Source organism: Canis lupus, chromosome 30 (genome assembly GCF_003254725.2).
Source record: "Canis lupus dingo isolate Sandy chromosome 30, ASM325472v2, whole genome shotgun sequence".
In the NCBI taxonomy this organism is placed as follows: Eukaryota; Metazoa; Chordata; class Mammalia; order Carnivora; family Canidae; genus Canis; species Canis lupus.
Genome location: NC_064272.1, coordinates 9,781,974 through 9,803,752, shown reverse-complemented (window position 1 = coordinate 9,803,752; position 21,779 = coordinate 9,781,974). Strand labels below are relative to the sequence as shown.

At 48.6% G+C, this 21,779-nt stretch overlaps 1 protein-coding gene and 1 long non-coding RNA gene across 6 annotated transcripts in view; one reads left to right on the top strand and one right to left on the bottom strand.

Moving 5' to 3' along the window:
• STARD9 (StAR related lipid transfer domain containing 9) overlaps positions 1 to 21,779 on the bottom strand; it is a 134,496-nt gene that overhangs the window by 17,111 nt on the left and 95,606 nt on the right. For all 3 annotated transcript variants that reach the window (XM_049103984.1, XM_025473050.3, XM_025473048.3), the window contains exons 20-26: positions 21,601 to 21,704; positions 16,647 to 16,834; positions 15,719 to 16,178; positions 3,997 to 14,220; positions 3,616 to 3,810; positions 3,004 to 3,187; positions 2,470 to 2,607 (exon numbers count right to left, since the gene is read on the bottom strand). In XM_049103984.1, the coding sequence (XP_048959941.1) occupies positions 2,470 to 2,607; positions 3,004 to 3,187; positions 3,616 to 3,810; positions 3,997 to 14,220; positions 15,719 to 16,178; positions 16,647 to 16,834; positions 21,601 to 21,704 (11,493 nt within the window). The remainder of the gene's footprint in view (positions 1 to 2,469; positions 2,608 to 3,003; positions 3,188 to 3,615; positions 3,811 to 3,996; positions 14,221 to 15,718; positions 16,179 to 16,646; positions 16,835 to 21,600; positions 21,705 to 21,779) is intronic.
• LOC112676059 (uncharacterized) lies at positions 16,498 to 21,606 on the top strand. Of its 3 annotated transcripts, none has more exons than XR_003146266.3 (3): positions 16,498 to 16,627; positions 18,840 to 19,042; positions 21,332 to 21,606. It is a non-coding gene; the product is annotated as an uncharacterized LOC112676059 (long non-coding RNA). The 3 variants fall into 3 exon arrangements; XR_003146265.3 differs by lacking the exon at positions 21,332 to 21,606 and adding an exon at positions 20,196 to 21,307; XR_007407210.1 differs by lacking the exon at positions 21,332 to 21,606 and having other exon boundaries at positions 18,840 to 19,066.

The window sequence follows — 21,779 nt, the reverse complement described above, 5'->3', positions numbered from 1 at the left end:
GGCTCCCTGCTCAGTGGGTAGTCCGCTTCTCCCTCTCCCCCTCCTTCTGTTTGTGCATTCTTTCTCTCTCTGAAATTAATAAATAAAATCTTAAAAAAAAAGGAAAACTGAGAAATCAAAATTTCTGAATGGCTCCAAACACAATAAGCAAAGTCAAAAGAAAACGAAGAACTCCAGAAATTGTTAAGAAAAATATAGAGAAATAAGCCAAAAATATGAACAGATAGCTCAGTAAAAATTCAAGCATTTGATAACATGTTGGTGAGAGTGTGAGGGTAAGGTGTCTACCCCCTATTGCTGGTGGGAGTATAAATTTACCTCATCTGTAAGGTAAAACTTCTCAATATTAAGATCTCAAATGCATATACTATTTGTAGGAGTCCACTTCTGGGAATCTACCTCACATATATCTGTACATGTATGAAACAACACATGCACAAAGTTACTTATTGAAGCAAAAGACTGAAATCAACCCCAGGTTTGAAGGTAGGAGAATAGCATCCCTCCCCCCAATCCCCTGCACAACAGCTCTGTTTCCTTGGGTGGGGTAAAGGAGGAGGACCAGGTTCTCAGGCGATAGGAACAGGTACTTCCCTATACACTTTATAGATGTCTGTATTTTTTGTCTTTTCTACCATATGAATAGATTGTCTATGCAAAATATTACATTTTAAAACATGCAAAGAGAAAAAGGAAACACTATCTTAGATGTTAAAAAGGATGAGTCAGCAGCAGATTTTCTGTCCGAAAGACATTCTTCAGGATGAAAAGGGACAAAGTAGGCACAGTATGCTGCCATGCATTTGCTTTAGAAAGATATGCACATTCTCAAAGAGATTAAAATATATATATATATATTAAAAACATATATGTTTATATATAACAAAAAAGCATGATGAGATGAGCACTGTTATACTATACGTTGGCAAATTGAACTTAAATAAAATTAAAACAAATAAAATTTAAAAATAAAATTTTAAATAGAAAAAGTACATATAAAAAACAAGAAAATTTAAAGATATGCACATTTTTATAGATATTAAAACAAAGAACGTATTCCAGAATGCCTCTGGAAATATACACCATACTAGGATGGATGATTGCTTCTGGGGAGGGTAAACAGGAGACTGAAAGATAAACTTGATGTATGTCCTTTGCTAATGTCTAAATATTATTTTTCTTACTATGTGAAGTTTTACTATAAAATGAATTTCAAATCTTTTTTTTTTAAATTTATTTATGATAGTCACAGAGAGAGAGAGAGAGAGAGGGGGGGGGGGCAGAGACATAGGCAGAGGGAGAAGCAGGCTCCATGCACCGGGAGCCCGACGTGGGATTCAATCCCGGGTCTCCAGGATCACGCCCTGGGCCAAAGGCAGGAGCTAAACCGCTGCACCACCCAGGGATCCCATGAATTTCAAATCTTATATCCTCAGCCAGATCTTACTTCTAAGCTCCCCTTGCATTTCTCACAGGCACTACAAACCCAGTAAGTACAAAACCAGATTCGCCATCTTCCCTACAAAACCTGTCCTCCAATGCTCCACGCCACTGCCGCCATCACTGCCCTTCAGCTGCTCAAGCCAGAAGTGCATGTTGCTTCCCACTCCAGCCTGTCCCCTCCTCTCACAGAGTGGGCTCCTGCGCCCTGCAGCTGTCCTCTGTCCACCGCATTCCCCTGTGCTCATCCTCACTGGCAGGGCTCTAAGACAGGCAATGCTCATCAACAGCTCTCCCCACAGCTGCTCTGCCCCCTTCTCCTGTCATCTCCTGCTCTTGCTCCCTTGCATCAAAGCTTTACTCCAGCTTCTGAGGAGTCATCACATGGATCCAAAAAGGTCCAGAATTTGGAGCAGTCTGTGTGATCTTACCTTTCCTAGTCCTTCCTCAAGTCATTCTGCTGTCTCACTATACTCCAGCCACACTAGCCTTCTAGTTCCTCAAACTCAGGGCTTCACTTGCCATACTCTCTGCCTGGAAGACTGTGTTCCCCAGCCCCCAATCTCTCCTAACGGCCAATTCCCCAGCACTAAGCTCTTCCTCTGTTAAATGCCTTTTACCCATCCTGGTCTCAGTTTAAACGCACCCTCTTCAGAACATCTTTGCTGACTGCCACGCTAGATCAGATCTTGTTTTATGTTAATTTAGAACCCCTTTTTTATACAACTTACTGCAATGGTGATTAAATAATCACAAAATAAACTGTATTTATCCCTCTTAACAGATTTAAGGACAAGAATGGTTTTGCTCACTCTTATAAGAGGCTCCAATGCCTACTTACAAAATAAACAGTTGTTGGGTGAATAAACAGGGAGGGGGAGACAAAACTAAAGGGAAAAACCAAAGGCTATCTATCATCCATGAGAAGGGCTCATGTCAGCAGCGGCATCCAAGAGGCAGAATTTCCTGCCCCAATTCCTGCCTCAGTGGTTCTGGCCCCTGGCTCATTGCCAGCATCTGCCTACTCACCACACTGTCTGGGGACTGGAGCTGGTCTGGCAAGGCTGTGCTGCTATTGTAGCCAGAGGTAACACCAGAGGAGAGGCTTCCATTGGAGCTGGTACTCAGGGAGTTGGACATGGCCAGGGTGTGCAGCTTTTCTTCTTCCTGAGAAGGACAGGGGGCTGTCAACCAGCTTCTGGTATACCCTTCACTACCCACTCCACCCCTGACACCACCCCTTCCCACTTCCCCAGCACCCATCATCTCCCAGTGCCTCCTACCTCAACCTGAAACTCTCATGCCTCCCCACATGCCTGCCCCAACTAAAAACACCAAAGCTGCCTCCTCCCAGACTCTGGCCTAGGGACAGGAGCTAGTCAGAGGAGGATGATGTGTAAAAAGAGTGAGCACAGCTTTGACCTAGTGCAATGGAGTCCAACACCTTCCTCCAGATACTACATCCCGAGACTCAGAGGCAGCCCCAGTGAAGGCTGACCCAGTCTGATGTCTGCCCCCAGGTCTAGGCCTACCCTGACATCACTGGTTTGCCCCACTCCCTACCTTTAGCAGCTGGGAGATGATCTGCTGGCGGATTCTCAGCTTCTCCTGCTCAGTCCTCTCCCGTAGCCGGTCCCGGGCCAGGGCAATCTCCACCTTGGCCTCCTCACGGGCACGCTGGTATTCTTGCAGCATCACTGCTATGTCAGAGGCGGGGTGAGCAGACCGTGATGCTGACCCTGGGCTCCTGAGGAAAACCATAGGGTGGAGAGATGCCCTCTAACATTGTGGGTGGGTGGGTGAGAGCCTTGGGCTACTCATCCCAGATCTATTTAATACCATCCTCTGGAAGGACCCATCCTCGTTGCCTACAGTTTAGTTTTACAACCCATTCTGAGGCTCAGGCCTACTGTCTTACACAGTAGGTCACAGCCACGGTCTGCCTTCTCCCATGACCTCTGCCCCCATGCTATCCCTCTCACATCCTCCTCTTCCCCACCCTCCTTGCCCTATTCTCCCACAGTGACTTCTACTTGCCAAAAGGAGCCGAGGGCCCACTCCTGGAATCACTCCTGTCAAAGGAAGCTGCAGTTTCCACTCTCCAGGCCCTGCTCTCCACAGCCCTCTCACCCTACATACAACCTGCTCTCTGCTGGGTTCTGGGCCCATCCTTACCTGGTGGTCTCCACAACATCCTTCCTCAGTTGTTGCAGGTATTCTCGGCGCCTGCTGGGTAGGTCAAGGTCCCGGGTGGGGAGATCCCTGTTGGGCAGGAGACTCAGTTGTTTCCGGGGCCTGATCTGCATCCAGTGCAAGTTCTGAAGTCGTTCAGCCCGCTCTCTCCGGAGGGTCTCAATGGTTTGTTTTTGCCTGAGACAAAATGTGATCAATTCACTGAAGCTGGCCCCGAATGCCCTTCTTCATCTTAAGATCTACCTCTGATCCCTGGAAGATCCCAGAACTTAGCAAGGGAAACAGGAATATACAGCTATTAGCCTTCTCTGATTCTCTTTCAGCCCACCCCTTGCCCTTCCCTGCCAGGCTAGGGGCCCTTACCGGGCATAGAGCTCCTCCCAGGTGGACCGCACAGGCTCCTCAGCAGAGAGCGCCTCCCCTGTCCCGCTCTGTAGCACCTGCAGCAGGGCATCTGCCTCCCCAAAGCCGTGGTGCAGTTTTGCTTCTGTGAGCTCCATGCTGAGAGAGAGGTTCTGGGCCCCCACTTGTAGGGGGATCTGCTCCCTCTGCGACCAGTGAGGACCCTGGCTCTGGTCATCAGGAGGTTGTAGGGGCTTCTGTCCCTGCTCTCCAGAGCTAAGATCACATCTGGGCCCCAGTGACTCCATCAAGCCTAGCCCCACAGGGGAGCCATCCTGAACCCCACACCAATGAGTATATCTGTTATGCACTGGGAAGTCCCTCAGGCTGTGATGCTGGGGCTCAGGGGCCACGCACACCTGGGAACCAGAGCACAGCAACATCTCAGTTTGGCAGGCCTCGGTTGGGCCCAAAGCAGAACCCTGGAGCCCTGTGGACAGGGCTCTGTGGACAGAGCCCTCAGTCAACCCAGAGACAGGGCAAGGGATGAGGGGCTGGAGGTCTTCCCTTGAAGACAAAAAATCCAGAGTGGGTTGTGGCTCCACTGGAGATGCTGAACTCTCATCCCCGTGTTCTGTCTTGCTCTGCCATCGACTTGGCCCCCTACTGCTCACTGGGTCACACTCCAAGGAAGCCAGGTCATCGGGCACAAGGCCATTGGCCAGCCTCTGGCTCTGGCTCCTCAGTGAGGGTGGTGGCAGTCCACTTTGGATCAAGGTGGTTGTCCTGGGCTGAAGCTGCTGAGGCGGCTGCTCTAACAAACAAACTTGGAGTTTCGGGCTCTGCGGTAGGCCATCTGGGGAGCTTATCTTGAGGAATGGCCTGCCATCACTCCTTTCTAAGGGACTTCTGCCTTCCCCACATAGAGCCCCCACTCTCTGGGAGCCACCTGACTCATCAGTAGTTTGAGGATTATTAACCACTGGAAACCTAGAGGTGTCAAGGAGAAGGTCTGGGCTGGAGACAAGCTTCTGGTGGCCTTCAGGAGGACAAGCTGAGGGGACTGTGAGAGATAAAGAGTCTGAGGGGAACCCCAACCTCTGGGTGCTGGCACTAAGTGTGAGGATTGGGGAGGAGGCTCTGTCCACCAACAATGTACCAATGGTGCCCAGCCCCTTCTCGACCTGAGGATCCCTGACAGACTCTGCAGCACTGAGGCAGGGCTCTGGGGATTGGGAGCTGCTGAGGCTAGGGCTGCCAACGGCCAGGCAGGAGGGCACCTCTGGCTGGGAGCTGGGAGGCAGGGAGGCATCTGGAAAGGCCTGAGGGCTCACAGAAGGGAGGTTCTGCCCAAAGTGGGCTTTCTGAAACCTTACGTGGGATGTGGATGCTGGAAGGCTCTGTGGCCTGCAGTGGGTACTTTCTTCCTGAAGTTCTGAGGGCCTTGCCATTTTAGATGTCATTTCCTCTGTCTCTCTCTTCTGAAGGTTATGCGTGACATGTCCCCGTTCTTGAGGGAACATAATGGGAATATCTGAGCCCAGCACTTCAAGGACCCCACTGACCTCCTGAGGGCCGGCCTCTGGGGCCTGGAGGTGCAGGGGTGGAAAGGCCAGGTCAGTTTGGATGCCCTTGTCCATGGTGGTCTGAGTATAGCCATCTATCATAAGGGCCTGGGTCACTTCATCTGGGGTCTCCCTCTTGATGTTCTGCTCCTTTTCAGCCACACTTGGCTGAGAGAGACTCCCCAACAGCTCTGAGGTACTGTGCAGCAGCTGTGAGAGGTGGAGAGAGAGATTATGCATGCTAGTCCAGGAGACCAGACCAGAAACTGGCACTGCACGGGTTTCTGGCTGAGCAGAGATGTCGGTGGAGCTCCAGTGGAGACTGCACCCCAGGGTCTGTGTGCCCTGCTCCAAGGTGTTTATCCTGGACTGTCCCACAGGGCCACCCACCTCTGATGGATACAGCAGCATAATCTCATCTACTGGACTTGCCGCACTTCCTTCAGCCAAGAGAGGATCATTCCTCAGACAGCCTACTTCATCAGGGGTGTCCCAGAACTGGGCTCTCTTGTCAGCACCCTTACTGGGGGTTGCTCCTTCAGGGCTGTTCAGGATGTGGAGGTTCCCCAAGGCAAATGAGGAACCCCATACTCCCCAGGCCTCACATGAACCCTGGGCATTTCCAATACTGCTGTGTGTGCTCGACAGGTCCCGTGCATTGGCATGGGTGCTGAGGTGGGAGTACAGTGGAGAGTTCTGATGTTCTAGGCCCTTGTCCATGCTTGAACAACGCGTTTTGTTTGATGGTATCAGGCCCTGGGGTGTCTGGCCGCAGGAGACATCTAATGCACTGCCAAACACATACTGCTTCCAGCCAATCTGCACAGGCCTCTCTGGATGGGAGGAGAGGATGTAGGGATTGATGTCACTGGAGTCAAAGTGTAACATTTTTTTGTCTGCCTCGGAGTGCCACTTTTCAGGCCTCGCCTGGCTACCCGGTCTCTCCAGATTTTCCTGCCAGGACTCTTCCAGGGTCCTGGGTGTCCAGCTGGCCATGAAATCAGGGGTTGGCATGCAAGAAAGAGCTGATGACCTTGGGTAAGGAGGGGTAGTAGGTTTTGGGGGCCAGTGATTATCAGTCCTATTGTCCGCGTTAGATGAGGCTTTCTGACTGCAGCCCTCAGCTTTCAGAGATGTTCTCACTGCTGACTCATCCGAGAAATAGTCTCTGTGATGTGGAGACCACAATCTGTTAGGCTCCTGTATATCCTCATCTGTGGGGGAAGGGGGCTCCACAGACAAATTCAGCTCCTGAAGAGACCGGGAAGAGCTGACCACGGAGAACTGTGGTCTGGGGGAGGACCTGGAGTGTTTGGGGCCAGAGAAGACTGCAATCACAGGAAGTGAGCACCTGTGGTGGGGAGCTGGCTGCTCCCTGCCAGAGGCAGGCAGGCCAGGACTCTGGGGTGTGAGCCGTGGGGCTCCACTTTGTCCCAAAGGCATGGTGGCTGAATCTTCGAAGCCTGTCAAGAACATCTTAGACACAAAGGACTTGGCTGTAGATGCCTCCTCCGTGCCTGCATCTCTAATCTGACAGCCATCCAAGCCACCTTCATGGGAAGGTTGAGAACTCCTGTCTTGGGCAGGCTCTTTACTACCACTCAAAGCCTGGTCTCTCTGCTGACCCTCCTCCTCCCAAGGACCATCAGCTTGGTGCCTGGAGATGTGTTTTAACTTTGCTACAAACTTAGCTTGGGGACCCAAGCCACTGTGATCTCTGAATTCAGTGGAAAGTTGTGGCTTTTCTGGAAGATGCTGGATTACATTTCCTAAACATCCATGCTGTGGTTCCCCTGGAAGCTCACTCTCAACAGATCCTTCACTTAAATTCAGGGTGTGTGGTCTCTCCACTGTTAAAGGTAGTTCTGGCTTGGTTTGAGACTCTTGTGTATTCTGGCCACCTACAGAGCTGCCCTGAAATTTCCTCAGTGGCTCAGAGCACATGTCTGCAGAGGAAAAGGCAGTCTCAAGCTCTGTGCTGGGTTTCTTCTCAGCCACCTCTTTCTCAGGATCCTCTACTGACCTTGAGCTTCCATCAGCCACTGAGTGGCTCAGTGAACTTGTCCTCATACCAGGGGCAGAAGGGGAGCTGACTCCTTGAACCAGAGATAGGACAGCAGCAGAAGCAGAAGGCTCCTGAGTGCTGCTGTCTGTTGGCCCAAATTCTCTATGAATGACCTTGGGCTCAAGGCCAGGTGCCAAGAGCCCTTCAAGTTCCCTGGAACAGCTTTCTCCTCTCTCATCCATTCCACTGATTCTGGAAGGCATTATGCAGGGTGGCTGGAGAGTGTGGAGGGCAGCCTTGGAACTCTCTTTTCCCAAGTCACCATCTCTATAACCCGGTAAAGTGGAGAGTGGGGAGAAAGAGATAAGAGAAGCAATGGGTTTAGGATTGCACAAATGGCAAGGAGTTGTTCTGTTGTCTTCCTGCCCCCTAGATAGACTAAGAGTCCTGCTGTGTTCAATGTTCCCTAAGAAGACAACACAGTATGAAGCTTCCCGTGGGCATCTGCACTGGGCTTCTTCCTGAACTCCCCCAGGACTTGGGCTAGGTCTTTGATCTGGCAATGAAGTCAGTCTAGAATGTTTGCTGCCACCATGGCAGGTTTCCGCCAGCCCACAGCCAACACTCTCCTTCCTCTTCACACGCTGCTGTGAGGGAGCTTCCAGTTCAACCCTTCTCAGAGCTCTAGGCAGGTTGGTACCCTGTTTGGGACTTGCCCTCCCTTCTTCTAAGCCAGTGAAAGCCTCAAGGCATGGAGCGTAGTCTTGGATACACCCTGAAAGGCTGACAGAATTCTGAACATCACAGGTCACAAGCTGACTTTCAAAACAGGTTGTTTTTCCTCCCTTTGCAGCCACTAAGACATTACCTGAACTTCCTCCATAAGTGGTATCTAGAATTCTAGGTTCTTGATGTGCTGGGCTGCTCTCCTGACCACCAGGGAGCGTGGCCTCTATAGTCGCCTGCAGAGCTGAATGGCTTCCCCTGTGAGGAATCATGCCAGGGTCATTCAGAGGGGTCCAAGAAGGTAAGGCAGCCACTACTTTCTCTGGTATTTCCCTCCTGTCCTCTACAGCTACTGAAGGAAAATTGCCTGAGCTCTCAGGATCAGCAGAGGAAGGTGTTGTGGTTGCTTTTTTCTTTTTCTCTATGATTCCAGAAGAACTGGAGTGACATACCAACTGTTCACCAGCTCCCAGAAAAAGTCTCAATTCTCCAGAACAATAGCTTTTTCCTAGAGTTGGGGCTACATGGGAGGAAATCTGTGAGGTAGGCTGTGGGACTATGTGAGTCTCTGTGCTGGGCAGATGTTGAAAGCTGTCTGCAGGGAGGGGTGTGGCCTGAGAAACTTTCCTCTCATTAGTCAATAGATGTCCTGGTTCAGCAGAGAGAGAGGCTACATGAAATCTTTGTGCTTCAGCCTCATTTCTGGTCCTATCTGACAACGACTGGTCAGTGACCCCTGAAGAACATTCAGGTCCTAGTAAAGTCTCATAGTATGGAAGAATATTGCCTCCAGCCCCCAAGTCATGAAGCTGCTTTCCCTCGGCTTGTGCTTGTGTGATCTCTTCCAACACACCCAAGCCCATGGATGTATGAGCACAGCGCTCTGGGAGAGGCATCCTTGGCAGGGACACAGGTGCTGAGAATGTACCACTAGGAAGATAGAGATCCTCAGCCTCCTCTGCCGGACAGCCTTGACTGTTACCCTCTTCTAAGAGGCAGCTGGCCTTCTTTTCAAGTGGGCTAGAGGCCCTGTTCAGGGAAGTGGCTCTTTCTGTTCCTCTCTGTACAGCTGCCTCAGTTTCAGAAGCAAAACCATCTCTGGAACTCAAGCCCATCAAGATGCTTCTGAGGTCCCCTCCTTGGTCTTGGGTACTTACTGATCTCTTGCCCTCTGCCCCCAGGGGAATGTTCTCTGATACACAGAACTGACCATGAGATCTCATGGACGTGGATATCACAGACCCACACCAAGCAGAGTGTGCCGAGGAGGAGCCCTCTCTAATAGTTCCCTGAGGGCTATGGCTTTGGGGCTCGCCACACAGGTCCTGACTTTCTGCTCCAGTTACCAAGGGACTGTTAGGTATTTTCAAAATTGTGGGATCCAGTACATAGTCAACTGAAGAGATGCCTACAGTATCGTGTACATGAAGACAGTCTCTTGGCAGCCTTGGAGAATTCAAGGGCAAGGAACTATGCAGGTTTCCGTGAGGAGCCTCAGAGAAATCTGGCTGGCTCAGCAATGGACCAATCTCCTGGCTGGAAGATGTGCCGATACAGCACTGGCTTGGGCTAGGAAGTTGCTGAATCAGTGAAACCACTGTATTTTCCTCTTGTAGGTTCCCTCCTCTTCGCACAGCCATTTCTTCAACTCTACCTTGAACTTTAGGCTCCTCTTGTTTAGAACTACTTATACACTTGGCAACTTGGGTTTCCCAAAAATCTTTCACAGTTTCCAGTTCCTCAAGACTTCCCAAGCCACAAGGCTGCCTTGTGGGGGGGCTTGCAGATGCATTCTCTGCCTCACTCTCCTTCTCAGAAGACATCTTGGGGCTGGGCTGCAGTGGCAGAGCACTAGCCAGTGCTTTGGTTCTTGGATTAGCACAAGTGTCTGTGAACTCTCTACAAACTGTACATGTCCTTACATAATCACAAGTGTCCCTGGAGGATCTGTTTAATACAGCTGGGCAAGTGTCCTCTTTTGCAAACTTAGTGTCTTGTATACATTCCCTTGACCTAAAGGGGCTCAAGGTGATTTTCTGGGCCTGGAGACCTTCCCCAGTGCTACTGTCAACCTCCATTTTTCTAGCTTCACTATCCCTAAAGGTAACGTCATCCGTCTGTTTTGGAGAAGATGGCTGATCCTTCAAAGACACGTAGTTTCCAAAGCTGCTTGGCCTCAGGACATAGTCAGCCATCTCCTGGTCCCTCTGGTCCCAGAACACAAACTCCTTACCGACTCCCAGTGTTTGGGAAGCAGATAGCTGCTTATTCTGCTTGGATTCAATTTCCAAGATGCCATCTTCCAGCTGTATTACACTCCTAATTAGCCTGGCCATTTCATCACCACTGTTAACTCTTTTATTCTGTTTCTTTCCAGAAGGTTCTTCTTTGGGGCTTAACATTTCTTCTGACCTTCCGGGGCCTTTGGATTCATTCAGGTTTTTTTCCTGAGAGCATGTAACTGACTGGAATCTTTCATATATAGACTCTGTCTTTGGATGCTTAAACTCTTTTGAGCTATCTTTGGGATGGAAAGCTTTCCCAAGAAGCCCAGATTCATTTTTCCTCTCACCCTTGTGGGCTGGACTCTCATCTGGGGCCATTATCTTTGGACCACTTACTCTATGATGTACTGATCTGGACTGTAAAGAAATAGCAGCTTCCCCCAGCATATCGTTGTCAAGGGCTAAATTGATGGTTTCATAGATGAAATCAGACCTGGCCCCAGAAGGAAACTGTCTGTTCATATCTAAGGCCTGGGTCTGTCTTAGAACTACATTGTGATCCTGCTCTTCTTCCCCATCTGCCTCAGACTCACAAACAAGGAGAGGTTTCCTAGACCTAGAATGGCTTGAGCAAACATTGCAACAGGACTGTACAGTGGCCTTTTCTCTCTCCTTAAGTGCTGAAAGATTGTGATTATTTAAAATTCCAACTTGATTTTCAAATTCACATACTTTTGTGCTAGTAGATGAAAGAAAATGTTTGTTCTGAGCAACAAAAAAATAAACTGAATTATGGCTTTCTTCTTCAATGTTTCCAGGGCACTTCCCTCTTTCTCTGCTAACTTCCTTGGTGTTCAGATCAACTGGCCTTCCTGCTGTGACCTGTTGAGATGAGGCAGTCTTGGAATTCTGGTTTTGTAACAGCACTGGAAAATTATTCTTAAAATAAATATTTTGGAGAACTTGGTGGTCATGACCAAAGCCCCAGGCTTCTCTGGGGGATGGGGAAGGCACTCTTGATTCTCTGCAAGCCGGGATCTCTAAGGCAGTTTCTGTCAGGGCATCCCGGCTTTTGGTCACATAGAATGTCTCCAAGGGAGGTGGCTGCAAGGAAGATGGGAGTGGATTCCAGGCACCAGAGTGGGGGTACATCTTTGGACCTGACAGAAATGCAAACGAAACACTTGGGTGCCTTCTAACCACTTCCCTGGAGCTTTCCTGATAGTCTACCTTCTCTTCCTGCAGGGGCGGGTAGCCAGGGTGACTTAACTGCCCCTCCTGGGCTGCACTATTCTTCATGGGAGGAGCCCAGCCCTGGGGCCAGTGGTTTTCTTTACTGACTATGGTGATATTACTGTGACAAGGACTTTTCAAGAAAAAACATTCATCAGAGGAACTCATCCTCTGAGGCTTTCCACTACTCTGAGAAGACTCTTCCAAGTTGTTCTGCTTGACTTGACATACTTCTCTCATGGAATTTGCCATCTTGCTCTCTGCTGCAAAGACTGGTACAACATTTGTAGTTCCAGAAGTCAATGATTCTACATCTGCTGAGTAAGTTCCACTATGACTCACCTCTTTCTCTCTAATTGTAAAGAAATCTGAAGTACCTTCTAGCTCTGCACTCAAACTGTCCTGTTCTTTCTCTGCTCTCAAACACTGAATTTTGGATAAATGGACAGGAAAGTTGCTGAAATCCAGACTGCTAGATACCCCAGAACCAACTGGCAACAGCGTATCTGTTTCTTTGCCAGAACCTTGTGTCAAGGAAGCAGAGTCTTCCTCAAGGGAGGAGAAAGTTGGCCTGGATTCTCTTATAGCCTCCAACACGGGATGGGACAGTTCAGGGAGGTACTTTTGCTGAAGGGCACCCCAGTCCCTCTCGTGGGTACTGCCTACATGAGTGAATGAGGCAGCAGAGGCAGCCAAAACACTTGAAACACTGGAGTTGTTGGATGCTTCAGAGTTGCCTTCCTGGGCTGTGTCAGGGATACCTCTGGCCTGGAAGATGCCAGCAACTCGTGGCTGAAGAAGCCTATGAGACCCCCAAAATGATAGCTTGGATGTATCAGAAGCAGGGATTGTGTACACACCTCTTACACAGCAGGGCAGCTCAGTACCACCTTGGGGTAGTTTGGAGGTATAGGGCAGGAGTATTTCTGCCCCTGATGGCTTTAGTTCTTCTATATTTTGCCCATGTCCAGGCCTCTCCCAACCATGGGGCTGAGATTCCTGGACATCAGGACTTGGACATAAAGAACCCACTATTCCTGAGGGGCTACTGGAATTTATCTTAGAGTCACAGGAAAACCAGGAATCCATGGACAACAGAGGACTCCCTCTTGAAAGCTGCAGGCCTTGGAGCATGTTTGTCTGTTCAGAGGAGCTTGCCTCTACCTCTGACTCAGGTTGCTCACAGGGGGGTTGGGGCGGGGGACCAAGGTAAAATGAACTGCTCATTGGCAGGATGGCATCCAGCCTGGCTACCGTTCCATTGCTGATGGGACCAAGTCTACACATTGCCTCCTGTTCTACTATGGGCAGACTGGAGGTCTGTAGGTGCCAAAAAGTCTCTGTGGGCATCTCGTCAGCTGAACTGAAGAAACCCTCTTCTTGCTGTTCTTCCCTCAGCTCCTCCTTGGCATCAATCAGGCTATCCAGGGAAAAGCTCCTGTGAGTTTGGGTGAATAGTCCACTGTTTGAGGATGTGGTAAAGCCCCTCACAGAGGCCATAACTCTGGTCCTGGGGTGGCCATGACCACTGGGGAGGTAACTGCTCCCTGGGTTGTCTGGTGGGCTTTCATACCCCTTCTCAGCCAGCGAGTCCTCAGATATTTGGCTGTCATCACTTTCAGAATTCTCTGGCTCTGGAAGACCCTGTTCCTTCCCCTGGGGGTCCTCTGGCTTCAGTGGCTCCATTAGGGCTTTGGCATAGACACAGGAGAGAGAATCCACTGAGTACCTGCTATTTGTATCAGATAAGTCCCCATTTCTATCTCTTATATGATCAACTCTTGGGCTGGAATCTGTGAGTGAGGATGTGGAATCTGGGTCTCCCACGTGGTATTGCCTCCTCAATGGGCTGCCATGAGGCAAACAAGAGGACTTTTTTACAATGTCTTTGACCAGCACCCTCTGCTGCCTTTTTGATGCCCTGCTTTGAGAAGGTGGTTTGGATTCCACCCAGAAAATCTCGGCTGCCTTTCCATGCCCAGATGCCTGTTTGGGTCCACAGGGTTGTGAGGAACTGCAACAGGCTCCTTTAGCAGTCTTGTGGGTTCCAAGGTTCTCTTCTTTTTGCCACTCAGCTCGTGTGTGGTCAGAGTCTGCTAGTCCCCTACCCCACCTGATATAGGTGGAGGGAGTGAGTGCAACTGGCTTATTATCCCTTGGCTTTAGCTTGTTAACTGAATGATCCAGAGATGCTAAGCTCTGAGACACCATCCGACAGGGCTGCTTACCCGCTCTTTCCATTTCCTGGATGCTGGCAGACTCAGAACTCACAGTGAGGCAGGTGCCTGAGACTGAGGCTCCTTTCCTTGCCAAGGCCCCCCTGGCAGTGCAGAGAGGCCCCCTGCCTGAAGAACAGTGGGCATTCTTACTGAAGTGTCCTGTCCTTGGAGGGTAAGCAGCAGCCTGGGGGAAATACTCTTCTGATGGAATTTTCTCTGATATTTGGTCAGTAGGGTCAGGCATGGTGGAGGGATCCCGATTCAGGAAAATACTGTGGAGACAAGGAAAACCATTTCAGGAAAGTAATAGGTCCCTATTTTCTGCTCACAGAGGGAATGTGAAGTTCTGCTTAGTTTGCTCTAAAAAACGTTGACTAGAACTAGGTCAATGTCACTGTTCTCTCTAGTCTTTGAGGTCAGAGAAAAGCTCTACAGGTACAAAAAGGAACTATGGACTACAATCCTGGTATCAGAGAGGCCCAGGTACACTCTGCTGTTCAATTTATTTATCTTATAAAAAGACTGAACTGAATCTGAATCTAATTATGATTTTAGGAAAACTTGCACTTAATAGGCAGTATGAGGAGTAGAGAAACAATCTAAATGACACCACAAGGAATCAAACAGGCAAATCTATAAGTGGCATATTCTACAGAACTGATCCACTTTTAACAAATCAATGATAAGAAGAAATAAAAATGAAACAAAAGTATTATTAAAAGGAACTGAAAAAATATAACCACACACAGTGTGTGAATCCTACTTGGATCTTAATTTGAACAACTGTAAATAGGTATTTCTGAGGCAATCAGAGAAATTTGATATGGCCTAGGTTTTAGATAATAGTGAATAACTGATCTTAATTTTGTTAGGTGAATAGTGACAATGTGGTTATAAGAAAAGTCCTTATTTTTTTAGAAGTGTATACTTGATACAGGATTGAAATGACATGATATCTGGGAGTTGCTTTAAAAATACTTCATCAGAAAAAGGAAGGAAAAGAGATTAAAGTAAGCATGGTAAATCTTTGTAACTGCTGAATGTGGGAGCTAGCCATACTATTCTCTCAACTTAGTTTATGTTTGAAAAATTTTAATAAAAATTTTTTTAAAAGCCTGCCTCGTAGAGAGGTAAGCGAACAGAACCAGCAGACATGATCTACATACTATTAGCAAGGCCCTGGGCTAGGCCTAGAGGATATAAAGAAGCAGACACAGTCCCCTGCTTCATTCTCACCTTGACTAAATGCGAGGAGTAAAGGAGAAAACAAACAAGGATGATCCCAATTGGACCAAGGTCAAAAGGAACACTGGTTCCATTACTCACTCACCAGTTGGAAGGTAGAGTCAGGAAGCTCACATAAGGTGTCAGGACAGGCAGGAGGCAGAGATAGGAAGAGTGTGGGAACCACATCAGGCATGAGGAGGGATGAGATGGAGGTGGTGTCAGAACAAACACAAGGAAATGTATGTGGATAGCCAGGATCTAAAGAGCAGGTGAAAAATGAGGTTGAGAGTCTCACTTGGAAATTACCAAAGCAGCAAGGGTTGCCACTCAGAATGGGAGAAGGTAAAAGCCTGAGTCTTAGAAGATCTCACCTACAGAGAAAGAAGAGCAGTCAGAAGAGGGAAAAAGTGGTCAGGAAGAGAGGAGTAAGCAAATCTTTCCATTTCACATATTGAGAAACTGAAGCTCTGGGAAGTAAAGAACACTGCCTGGGCAAGAAGGCCATAAACCTCAATGATTCCAGGTGACCACCACTGGCTGTACCTGTGTAGCTGGGGAAAGTACCAGCTGCAGAGCCCTCGGAGGCTCAAAGAACTGCAACCTGGCAGTCGGCTTCTATGTTGAGGTCCTGGGAGCATGGCATCAGTGCTGGGTACCCAGTATGGGGGCTTTTGGGTGCAGTCATCCTGGAGCCAACACGATGCTTTGGATGGCTCCAGTCCCTTCTGGGACTCCAGTAGCCTCTGCTTCTTGATTCTCTCTAGCTGGAAGGAGGCCTTTCTTCGCCGGATGTCCCGCTGTGCCACCCGAAGTGCGTTCCTGCACCCAAGCCGCAGTCTCACTTCCCTCTTCTGACTTCGGACCAGTGGGGATAGCTGAGTCTCAGAATCTGTCTGAAGCCAAGCACCAGATGGCACACAGGCCTTGAGTTCTTTCTCTGCTACGTGGTCTTGCTGCTGCAAACCGGTCAGCCAGATCTCGTCTCCGAGCAGCCACTGCTGGTCTGGGAACCAAAGACACCATGAGAGAAGGTCAGCACCTCCCTCCCTGCCCCTGTGGCCTAGATTCAGACATCTCTGGCTGTGGTTGGACATGAATGGAGGGGAAGTGCTGGCCAGAGGTGATATGGTAGGATGAAAGCTACTGGGCCTCCTTACCACAGGGCTAGAGAAGGAAGCCCCCAGGCCTTAGCACATGCTGGGGCAGGCAGCAAAGCATGGATAAATATGCACGTGAAGAGAGAGCAGAGGGTCCATCACTCTGAGGGGCAATAAGGAAGGTAGCTTCCCCTTATTCTTGCTTCCAGTCCCTTATAAGAACCTCTGGTTTCTAAAAGAGGGGAAAGAACACCTAATACCAAAGATTCCATCATATCACAAAGAAAACAAAGGAGAGAATATAGAGGGATATGGAAGCATGAAGATGAAGAGATGAGAAAGTGAAGCAGACACGGTGAGCACTGGGTACCTACTGTCTTTAATTTGCCGGCTGATGTGCGCCTGGTCCAACTCCAGATCCTGTTTGGCTCTAATCTGTCCCGCTAGGATTCGCTGCCTCAAATCCCCCACGTAGTGCTGCTGCTGAATCTGGGCTCTGTGGGGCGCCTCTCCAGCCCTCAGTGGCTGGTGGTCCTCGTCACTCAGCTCTTCCAGCACTCTCCTATCACAGAGGGGCTGGGGTTACCCAAGGGAAATGCAAACCTAGTTCAGGACAAACCGGTGGCAGTCTTAAGCCTTTCTGAGAGCCCCAAATTCAACAGGGCAGAGAGGGCTTTCAAATTCTGGCAACTTGGGACACATAAGCATGCTGTCACAGGCAGCTCATGATGTCACAGTATGGGAGGGGAGAACTGTCCTTAGACTAGCATATTCTTAGACTGTGAGTTTACCAGAAACACAGGTTCATTCTGGTTAAGGAAAATGACCAGAGAGGAAGAAAAGCAGCTTTAAAAAACAAACATTTTGGCTAAATCAAGAAGCGTTGTCCTCTATAAAATAAAAAGGTATCTGCTTAAAACCTGCTGGAAACAGAGTACAGCAGAAGCTCCAACAAACATTAGGTAGTGGAAACTCCTACATATTCAGACATTATGATTGCATCTCCATTTTCTGAAACAGAAATCTTCTGTGACCTGGGAGTAGAAGACAGTTAATCTAGAGGAGAGAGAATTTGTGTGTGTAGCAGAAGAACCCAAGGAGAGCTGGTCTCCACTAGAGGGCAGTTCTCAGTGAATGAGCCCAACAATAGGGTTCAAGAGTTTTAGACTCTACCATAACTTTTAGAGATATACATGAAGTACTTACTGGTGAAACTGTCTGGGATCTATTTAGATCCAGATTAGAGAGAACAGGGGAGAGTGGAAAGGGAGTGGGGATATAAATGAAACAAGATTAGCTATGACTTGATCACTGGTTATATATTTGGAATTATCCATAACACAAAATTTAAAAAGAATTCTAGATTGCAGTCATGCTTTATTCTACCATCAGGTTCTTGTGTGGCCATGGATGAATTAGAGCCATCCTCTGAAGCCTGATAGCTTCTACCTGCATGGCTTTTCCTTTGGTCACACATGGCCTCCTATGCAAGGACCTCACAGCAGGGTCTCTCTATCCCTGTCATTCAGGTTCCTAAAGGAGGCAACTGCATGGGCATTCCAGGATGGTAGGAGTAGGAAGTGGCTGGAGAGATTAGGAGCTGCCGAGGGCTAATAAAAAAAGCTCCAGTCTGCCTTCCTTTAGCCCGCATTCCAGTCCCAGGATCCCATGACTCTTTAAGTCCCACTTAATAACTTGACACTAGATAGTCTGAACACTAGTACTCTAGGGGGTTCATCTGGCTTAAATTTACTACTTTACAAAGGCAGAATGAAATCACAGAGGGTGTATCAAAGCAGAGGTCCATAAACTATAGCCTATGGACCAAATGTGGTTCACTGTCTGTTTTTCTAAGTAAAGTGTTATTGAACACTCATTTACTTATGTATTATCCAGGCTGCTCGAGTAGCTACAGCAAAGACTGTATAGCCCACAAATCCTAAAATACTATCTGGTCCTTTACAGAAAGTTTGCTGCCTCTGTCTTAAAGGAAAGGATGATTTCTTTATGCAACCTTAAGAGGAGAATGAAGGATGAATGGGGAGGTTGGAGAGTGTGGGTAAGAGGTGACACAATAGCAATCTCTTCCATAGGAAGGCTATGAGGTGCCTCAACCTACAATGGGTCCAAGGACTTAGGCCCAGATCCTTGAGCGAGTATGCTCTGGGGAAGACTGACGCTGACCGCTATGAGCAAAAGGCAAAATACACACACTGGAATGTACCAGAAAGAGGGAAAGCACCCTCTGTCACATGTGAGGCAAAAGGCTAGGGACAGCAATTAGAACAGAAACTCAGTTAACACCACACAGATAGAAAAAGCCATTAATAGGAAACTATACATACATATATATAGTTTGCATTGCTACTCCAAATTTTGTCTGACCACAGATATGGCTGAATTACAAACATGACCGTCAAAGGGTCTTAGACAAACCAAGCTAAAGCCCAGACCATCAGATGCAAAGAGCAAGAAGGGTATCTGTATTCTTAATTCCCAGAGAGTATTCACAGCTTCCTTCTCTCCCTGTCTCCCAACCCTCAGATTCACAATTTGCTTCTCCACAGGAGAGGATTCCCTCTACTCTTCCCCCAGCAGCTAGCCAGTTTCTGCAGATCCAATGCAGCTTCCTGAACAGTACCAAGATCTGCACGGGGAAGCTGTCTGGGATGATCACAATAGACCCAGCACATTCACCTGAGATGCCACATGCCATCAGACTGAAAAATGGCTCCTCTGCTAAACACATCATTCATCTCCCAGAAAGCAGGTGGAAAAAAAAATACCAACCTTATGTTACATATCTGGGTAGATTACTACTGGCAAGTCTTCAGTTACCTGCCAGCCAAGGACTTCTGTCTCTATCAGATGACTACCTTTCATCTTGGGTGACTCCAGCATCTCCCCACTGCTGCTTGGTCACCTGCTTGCCAGGACTCCATCATGCCCTCCCCTACTCTCTCTCCTGGCCCTCCCAGCTGCTTCAAGGTCTGACAGCTTCTGCAGCAGAATGCAGCAGTGTGTACTCACTAAGGCAGCAGTGGCAGTGGCAGCAGCAACAGGGTCTCCTAGGCTCTAAGTGTTTAAGGTTAAGCCCCCAAAATTCCAAAGGGGAAAATGCAAAAATTGGTTTTCAAGGACAAACTCCTCTCTGGTCTAGATCACTGCTGCAAAGGGAAAAAAAGAGGCAGGCTGTCCAATTCCTTTGGCTCTGGAGTTAGCTCTAGCTTTGCAGATTCCCTATGAGTGCTCCTTCACAGAGAAAAATGAGGGAAGAAAATTCTAGGCAAGGGGAGGCTTCAGAGCTAACTCCACCAGAGCAGATGAGACTCTCATGGAGACACAATCACAAACCCAGTCTGGGAGCCCTGGTGACAACATGGAGATTTCTCCTCTCTCACGGGTTCCTTCCCCAGTCCCTCTGCCCATCACAGGCTTGAGCCCCACACCACTTCCCTTCCAGCAAGGGCTGGCACACAGATGCTAGCTACGGTAGCAGTAGCTACATAGGACCAGCCCAGCCAACAGGCTCCTGGAGCTAGTGCTGAAGAGTGGAGGCAGGGAGTTGGAGAGGCCTTGATTCTCCAATCCCTCTCTGAATGAAAGGGTGCATTCTTGGTGTTACTGAAAGGTCACGTCAGTGCCCATGGGGCTAGAGAGCCCAAGAAGACCTAAAGAGAGCTGGAAAAGACCAGTGTTCTCTGGGGTGGATAGCCCGGCTGGGACAAGGTGGGAGGCATGAAAATCAAAGGGAGGTTGTGTGCCTGGGCAGCTTGGCACACAGGCCTCCAGCGGCAGGGCTGGCAGTGTCAAGTAGAGGGAAAAGCACTCCATGTGTACTTGCTTTTTCAGCCCCTATCACAAGGATTTCCTGGAGACAGATGGTAGTATCTTTACTTGGACTTTATTTTTACTTTACTTAGATGTGAACGAACAGACTCAGAGACTCAATAACTTGCCTAAGGCCACACACAGCTTTTACTTCAGAAACTCATGATGTAAGCAGCTTTATCTAACTCCAGTGCAACTCTTCAGTATCACAGCTCATTAAGTTGCAGAGTTGTTCTCCATATACCTGTGAACTCTAGGAAAGAGCTCCTATGTGTCTTCTCATCAAAAACCTGCCCTGAGACGAGGCCTTCTTTCATGACTACACTCTAACAAAACAAAAGCTCCGGCCACTCCTTAGTCTGCCTTGTCCTTGATACGCTCCACTTGTATCATCTCTCCCAGTTTCCCTGTCACCCCACAGAGGCCTCAGTCATGAAACACTGGGGCCATTCTGCCTTAGACCCTGCCTCATCCTTTGGTCCTTAGTAGCCTGCATGTGAGGAACTTGCTGTTGATGCTCCCTCCATCATAGCACCTCTAATCCTACAGCCAATACCCCTCACCACTAAGGTCAGACCCAAGACTGCCATCAGTTGCCAAAAAATGCTCCTGGCCTGAGAAAAGAGCAGCTAGATCCCTCTGAAGGAAAGGGCCATTATAACCCTCCCAGAGCCCCATGCTCATGGTGCTGGGCAGCTTCCCACCACCAGTGGTTTCACAGACCCTGAGTCTCCTGCTGACATTTTCTACAGAATGTCCCCAAGTCAGAGGCTGCTTTGACTTACAGGAGGGACACCACTGTTCCCAGTATCAGACCTATGAGACATAGATCTGGGAGGGTACTCTATGTAGAAATGGATCAAGAATGACTATGAAGAAAAGTAGTTGCCACCAATCACATATATAACTTTGACTCCATGCTTCTGTGGTCACAATGCAGGTGAAGTGGGTATGAAAGGGCAGAACCTCAAGATATTTGCATATTGTTCCTGGAGTTTCTGACCCTCTTATGTGTAGTTCAGGACCACTGGCATTAAGAGAAAAAAAAAAAAAAAGATTCAGTCCCACATTATCTTTAAAAATTTGGAGGAAGCCAATGGTCCTGGAAGTTGACACACCCTGTGAGACCACATACAGACAGTCTAGAATTTAAAGGGGAATACAGGGAGGTAAGCTCAGAAGCAATTTCAAAGGTATGTAAGATCATGTCACATTCAAATCTTGACAGAGGCAAGTGGTCATAGGAAACATCCAGTGATATACTCCTTTCAGTGATGAAGACAGTTGCAATACTGAAGAGGAAATGCATGAGGGCCAAGACTGCTTCCCTAACAACTACAAGCTACACAGCTAGCTCAAGATCTCTCAAACACTTGCACAGGCCTCATTCAGAGCTTTGCTGCTACACTCACCTCCCCTACCCCACCACTCCATGTTGTAATGAACGAAGAAGTAAGAACAATAGGTACCACAGCAAAATGAGCACATGTTTTTCACCTTTTCTTCCAAAGCAAAGGGCTAATACCCAACCGGGAGGTAGTGACATCTCCATCCAAGTCCAACCATTCCAAAGAGCCACTGCCACCGACAGCCTCTCCAACCTAGGAATGAAGAAGAAAAGCAGTGAGATTGCTGTCATCATCTCTACTCCAAGAGGACCAAAGCTCAAACTTGTC